The following is a 7129-nucleotide window of genomic DNA, read 5'->3' on the forward strand; positions in this document are numbered from 1 at the left end:
GTTCGCTCCCGGGGAGGGCCCCCCCCCCCCGGTGGGGGCTGAGGAGGGTGATGCCCAGGGCTGCCCTGGGCAAAGTCTGAGGAGAGGATGCGGGCAGAGGGCAGGTGTGTCTGTGTGTGTGCGTGTGGCTCAGCCAGGGCTGGGCAGATGTGTCATCCCAGGGTGGGGCTGGAGTGGGAGGCTTTAAATTCAGGCAGGAGCCAGGCTGGGCCCCACACAGGCAGCAGCAGCAGCAGAAGAGCCCCGCTGGTCCCAGCGCCTCGCCCAGGACCTGCAGGTAGGGAACGAAGGGGGGCCGGCGGAGGGGGGGTCTCCAACCCTGCTTGGCAGCCCCCCCTGGGCAGGGCACGGCTTTAAATCCAGGCAGGAGCCCAGCCGGCCCACACACAGGCAGCAGCAGCAGCAGCAGCAGCAGAAGAGCCCCGCTGGTCCCAGCGCCTCGCCCAGAACCTGCAGGTAGGGAACGAAGGGGGGCTGGGGCCGGCGGAAGGGGGGGGGTCTCCAGCCTTGCTTGGCAGCACCCCCTGGGCAGGGCTTGTCTGGACTGCAGCCGACTGAGCAGTCATGCCTGGCTGAGCTGGCACCCTTCCCTGGAGAGGCCCACCTCCAGCCCCCTGCCCAGCGTGCTGAGGGCACCCCAGCCTGCCTTCTTGGAGCGCACGGCCAGGCTGACACGGCGCTGCTTCTGCTTGGGCCCGCGGCTGGAGCGCAGGCTCCAGACCTCTCCTGGCCTCTGGGGCCCCGGCCGGCCCGTCTGTCTCTGTCCCGTCCCCCCCCCCCAGCTCCCTGTGTGACTGTTCTAATTTTTATTTGTTCAAACACAGTATATAAGGAAATGAGGACAGTGTTGCTTTTAAATTCAATGTTCACCCATGAGAAAACAGAAATAAATTTTTGCTCTCAGCCATGAAATACCAGATTGCTAAATTAGCACTTTTTGTGAAACTAGAGTATACCAACCATATGACCTAATCACCAGGCTTCAATAATTTTTATTAAGCAATTTTGAACTCAGATTTTCATGCTCGTTGTGTAAGTTCATGCTGCCTGATCTCCAGATCTGAACATTTTATTTTAATTTACTTTCCTTTTCAGTCTGTTCATGTTTAGTCCTTTTCTTCTTTAGAAAAAGCAAAAATAATTTGCTTAGTCCATCATGAATATTGTTATGGAAAATCTCTTTCTTCTTTAACAGGTTATTGATAGTAAATATATACCATACCGCTAACAATAAATAATTGGGTGATGCTGAAGTGCCACAGACACTGATGTGCCAAATAGTTCCCCAGTTAGAGGTGTGCATGTGTTGTAATTCATACTTTCTTTGTAGAATAAAGAACAAGAAACTCTTGTTTGTTCTGGACCAACAATCTAGGAAATGCCTAGAAGAAATTTCTAAAGAAAGTCTCCCATCTATCGCTCAGCATCAAGAAATGGGTTCACATGATCTAGCATTTGACATGTCCCAATCGGGAACAGGCCCTGCTGGCAGCCGGGGGTGGGGGTGGGCGACTTCCACAGCGCAAACACGGGCTGTGCTCAGGAGGGGCTGCCAGAGGACGCCGGGTCCTTATTCCCCCCATAAACTGTCTTGTCTCTGGAGGCAGGAGGCTTATCAATGCTGGAGACACAAAGGAAGAGGCACCTTTGCAACCAGCCCCCCCCCCCCCCCCCCCAGTTTCCTGTCCGTGTGACCGGGGCCTAAGTTGAATATCAGGGTGATCCAGCACAGAGAACTAGGCCCTTTTAAGTCGTGGCACGTGCGGGGGGCCCCCCCCAATATTCAGAGCGCTGGCGCATGTATCCAGTGCTCCGTTTTCGTGTCCGTGCCGGCTGCCTGGAGCTTTGGACCAGGGGGCATGTCTGCTGTTACACCAACCAGTCGATAGGTAGACCAGTGGGGGCAACGTCCTCTGCCCTGGAGGGCTTCCAGAGGGGCTTTGGCACTTCCGTGGAAGTGGAGAAGTCTGTTAGCGGCCAGTGGCCATGGCGGCCAGGTGGCACCCCCAGAGTCAGAGGCAGTCTACCTCTGAAAGCCGGCTGCTGGGGGACAAAGAGCAAACGGAGTGTGCGTGTGCGTGTGTGTGTGTGGAGGGGGTCACCTGTGGACCTCTTGATCCCACCACCACCAGCCGGGGCTCCCAGGGTGTTACTTTGCCAAGGAGCTCGGCTGGCTCCCCCTCCCCACCAGAGAAGAGGGTGGGTTGTGTGTTGGGGGGGGGGACGCCGAGGACACGCATGTCCAGGCCGGCCTTCCTGCTACTTGCAGAAGTGGGGAGGCCCCCAGAGCAAGGTGGGGCTGCACCTGCCCCAGTGGGGAGGAAATGATGCGCGCCTCCATCCCACGTCATTAGCAGCCTCCCATGACAACACTGCAGGGTCCCCCCCCCTCGCTGTGCCCCATGATCCCCTGCAGCAGGCGGTGCATGGGGGCCCGGGGGGGCGGTGTGTGGCTTCCGGGGGGGGGCTGTGCAGGCGGCGGCAGCGGCAGCACTCCTTTGCCCGGCTGAGTCTGCCACCCGGATGCCCCGCCCGGCCGTGCCTCTGCAGAGCCCCCCCAGATCAGGGCCCCCCCCCGCACGCAGCCCACCTGCCCGAAGGCCTCCTTCCGAGCGAGGGGAGTTGCCAGAGCCCTTGGGAGGGGGCACGGCACTTGGGCTTCCGGCTCCGGCACCTCTCAGGCAATCCCGGCTGCTTGTGCCTGCGGAGGGTGAGTCAGGCATCTGCTGGGCCCCCATTCCGGCCTCATTAGAAGCTCCTCAGCTCTGAGCTGGCTCTAAGTGGGGCCTTTTACAAGGAGCCATCTTGGCCTCCTGGCCAGACCCCCACGGTGGGGGCCGCTGGGCGGGGGGAGGAGTGGGGGGCAGAGCCCAGTTCCTCGCCTCTGGGACCGGGGAAGGGGCCCGGCGGAGTCCTGGCAAGACCAAGTGAGGAGGACTCCCTGTCCCCTGCTTTCCTCCAGGGCCCCTGTCCGAGCGCTGCCTGCCACCCGGGGCTCCTCCACCTCCACCGTCACCATGAGCTGTTGTGTTTGAAGCGTGACCTCACCAGACAAGCCGCCCTGTTTTCATTCCGCAGCCAATATTAGCCAGTTGGAATAAATCATCCTTCACCAGACAGCAATTACAGTAATGAGCAAGTGGATGCCACTGGGTAGGCACAGCCAACCGTGCACAGACCAGTTTCCTGGCTGGGGGGCAGAGAGGCCACGTGGGGCAGCCAGGAAGCCAAGGCGGAGAGAGAGAGATGGCCGGGGAGAAGCAGGGAGGTGGGGGAGCAGCCACGGGTGGTGTTCCGGGCCAGACTCTTGAGGGCTCGCCTCCTGCCATGGGAAGTGGATTTGGTTGGATGATCAAACTTCCCCGTATGTTCCCGAAGCGTCTGGGACAGGGTGGGGGCCGAGAGCTGGAGTTAGACAAAAGCTAAAGAAGAGAGTAGTGGGGGCCTCTAACTGCCCCCAACCCATGACTAAACTGCCATTTTCGGTCATGCCGGGGGGGGCCCTCTTAAAGATACCATTCGGGGCCATGACTCGCAGCATTCCCTCTAGGCTGAGTTAGTGTGAGCTAGCACACAGTTTTTTAGCCTCCAGCTCACAGATTTCTGTCTTAGCTCAGGAAGGATGGGGCTCCAGAGCTAGCTAATTTACGCAGCAGCCAAGTTGCTCACTCACAACTTTAATGCCAGCAGCTCACAAAGTAGAATTTTTGCTCACAAGACTCTCCACAGCTTAGAGGGAGCGTTGGCTGTGAGCAGCCTCAGTCCAGCCCCCTGGAGGCCTCACTGTGACGGGCTGTCAAGGGACAGGTGCAGACTGGGCACAGCCTCCGCTGCCCCCCTGCACGGGCAGGGGGCAGGTGGGCGTGCCAGAACTGACTTGGACCTCAGCCAGCATTGCCAGGTGAGCCACTGTGATCTAGTGGGCAGAGTGTTGGACTAGATCTGAAGAGGCCCCAGGTCCCCCCTGAAACTCGCTGGGTGACCCTGGGCCACTCAATCTCCCCCCCCCAACCCACCTGACTGGGTAGTTGAGAGGATAAGGCGGAGGAGGAGGGAGGAGCCATCTTTGCTGCCACAAACTCCTCGGAGGGAGGTGGGAAACCCACAAGCACACTGGTGGCGGGGGTGCGTTCTGGGGGGCAACCCGAACAGACCGTGAGTCCGGCTGCCCCTGATGGAGGCTGTTCTGTTTCTTCTCTCCCTGCAGAGACTCAGGTGCTGCCTCCCCCCACACACACACACACGGGACCCGCCCCCGGGACGCATCCGGACGCATTTGCAGCCCAGCCATGTCACAGGCCCAGCAGGCCCAGCAAGGGGACACGGAAGAGATGCCGATCGTGCAAGTCCGCGAGGAGCCCCACTGGCCCTTCCCTTGCCCCCCAGAGCTGGGAGAGGAGCCCGTCATAGCCGGCGTCCTGAAGGAGCCGAGCAAGGAGAAGCTGAGTATCCAGAAGGCGATGCGGAAGGGACTCCTGACCCGAGCGACGGGCCTGGCTCTGCTGGAGGCCCAAGCCGTGTCTGGCTACATCGTGGACCCCATCAAGAACCGGAAGCTGTCCGTGAGAGACGCCACGAACGCTGGCCTGATCGACAGAGAGTATTTCAACACGCTTCTCGTCGCAGAGAAGGCCGTGACGGGCTACACCGACCCCTTCTCAGGGAGCAAGATCTCCCTCTTCCAGGCGATGAAGAAAGGCCTCCTGGTCAAAGACCACGGCATCCGCCTGCTGGAGGCACAGGTCGCGACGGGGGGCATCATCCACCCCGCCCACAGCCACCGCCTCCCCGTGGAGCTGGCGCACAAGTGGGGCTACCTGGACGGAGAAATCTCCCACATGGTCGCAGACCCCGCCAGCCACGCCAGGAGGTGCTTTGACCCCATTGCCCGGGAGAGCCTCACGTACACGCAGCTTCTCCACAGGTGTGTCCCTGACCCAGAGACTGGGCTGCTCATGGTTCCGGTCATGGAGAAGGGATCCGTTGTCTCCAAGCTGGATAAGAGCACTCAGAAGTCCTTGCAGTCGGCCACCACCAAAGTCAGCGCAGGTCTTTTCCAGGGCCAAGAGGTCTCTGTCTGGGACCTCCTCTTCTCCAGGTACGTCCCTGTGCCAAAGAAGCAGGAGCTGCTGAAGCAGTACAAAGCTGGCTCTGTCACGCTTCAGGACCTCGTCGGCACCCTCCATGGCATCGTCACCGAGGCAGAAGCCCAAAGAGACCCCCCCCGCGGGAAAGAGGAAGGACCCAGCCGGGACATGGAGCCGAGGAGCGCGTCGGAGCAGGAAGGGCGAGAGGAGGCCCTGAGGTCTCGGAGGGTCAAGGTTCCAGCCTGTGAGTTCCGCGGGCGGAAGGTCTCCGTGTGGGACCTGCTCCATTCCAAATACATCCCTGAAGAGAAACGGAAGGAACTTCTGCGGCTGTACAAGTCCGGCATCCTCAGCACGGACCAAATGGAAGTGGTGGTCACGGCCATTGCCACCAAAATAGAGGAGGTACGGGCCAAGGAGCGGGGCCGTGTCGCCGGCCCAGGCCGGGAGATGGAGACCATCGATGAATCCGACATTTTCGATCCGCAGGAGGAAGAACTGAAAAGAAATCTACAGTTGATCTGTATCCCTGTAACCCTTGGTGAGTTCAAAGGGCAGAATGTCCCTTTGCTGGACATCATCTCATCTAAATACTTCCCCCGGGACAAAAGAGAGGAGCTGCTGGGTCTGTACCGAGCAGGGACGTTTAGCACGGATCAGATGACCAGGGCGGTCAGTGGCGTCCTGGAGAGATTGGAAGCCAGTCGGAAGAAACTCATTGTGAAAGTGATCGGTCGGAGCCAAGGGGCATTTGGATGCTGGGAGGCTCTGTTTGCGGCAGATTCTCCAGCCAGCAAACATCTGGACGACGTGCTGAAGTCCAAACTGGTTGCCTTGCCTGCTGGAGAGCGCCAGGGTCAGCAGGTGTCTCTGTGGGACCTCCTCTTCTCGCACTACATCGCCAGGGACAAAAGGGAGGAGCTCCTGAGGAAGTACAGGGACGGGACGTTTAGTGCCGAGGAACTCTCCTCCATCCTCATCATCCTGGCTTCGCTCCATGAACTCTTTGACTCTCTGGAGGGCACAACACCCAGGACAAGTAGGAACTCCACAGCACAAGTTGAGTCTGGTCCTGACCCTGACACCACAACATGTGAGGAGGAGGAGGAGGAGGAGGATGGCGACGACGACGATGACAACGATGGCGATGACGACGACGATGACGATGACGATGATGACGAGGACCAAGACAAGGACAAGGCTTTGAAGTCCAGGATGGTTTCGGTTTCAGTCAGAGAGTTCCGTGGACGGAAGGTCTCCTTGTGGGACCTGCTGCACTCCAAGTATGTGCCTGAGAAGAAAAGGAAGGAGATCCTGAAGCTGTACAGAATTGGAATTCTCTCAACAGACCAAATGGAAACGGTGATCACTGCGATCGTCGCCAGAGTAGCAGAGAAGATGGCCAAGGCCGGCAGGCATGTGAGTGCCTCCAGCCCGGACATCAGGAGTGGCGGCGGCAGCCTGGCTCGTGAGAAGCCCCGGGTGAAGAAAACCGTGGACATTCTAACCATTGACTTCCCAGTAGGAGAATTCCAAGGCCGGAGCGTCTCCATGTGGGACCTCCTCTTCTCCAAGTATGTCTCTGAAGCCAAGAGGCAGGAACTTCTCGCGAGGTACGTAACCGGAACACTCAGCAGCCAGGAGATATTGACCATGCTCACCACCCTCATCATGGAGACACACAAGCTGAGACGCACCCCAAGTTTGCACCATCCGCTCACCAGGTGGCTCCCAGAAGCCTTTGGGCTGTCCCAGGACCAGAAGGCTTCCTTGCACGATCTCCACTGTCCTCCGCTGCAAGAAGAACACAGAGCGGGAACGGTGACCGTCAGCGAGATCACGGTGACCACCACGGTCATCAATGGGCCGGAGCAAAAACAGGGGTAGCTCCCCTGTTAGCCAAAGCTCCTGTGGTGGAAAAGCGAGGGGGGGGGGCACCAGCAGCAGAAGACGGCCTAGGGGGAGACCCACCCAGAGTGTGTGTGTGGGGGGGGGAATGGGGAGGCCATGTGAGGTGCGGGAGGGCCCAGGGGATAGTAGGG

The 7129-nt window shown here is 59.5% G+C and overlaps 1 protein-coding gene across 1 annotated transcript in view; it reads left to right on the forward strand.

Annotated features, from left to right (window-relative positions):
* EPPK1 (epiplakin 1) overlaps positions 1-7054 on the forward strand; it is a 36386-nt gene extending 29332 nt beyond the window's left edge. Inside the window, 1 exon segment of the mRNA XM_015416962.1 lies at positions 4208-7054. Coding sequence (XP_015272448.1) covers positions 4208-6974 — 2767 coding nt within the window. The 3' untranslated portion in view covers positions 6975-7054.
* Positions 7055-7129: the final 75 nt, after the last annotated feature.

The sequence above is a fragment of the Gekko japonicus genome, unplaced genomic scaffold, assembly GCF_001447785.1.
Source record: "Gekko japonicus isolate JY-2015 unplaced genomic scaffold, Gekko_japonicus_V1.1 scaffold505, whole genome shotgun sequence".
Taxonomy (NCBI): domain Eukaryota; kingdom Metazoa; phylum Chordata; class Lepidosauria; order Squamata; family Gekkonidae; genus Gekko; species Gekko japonicus.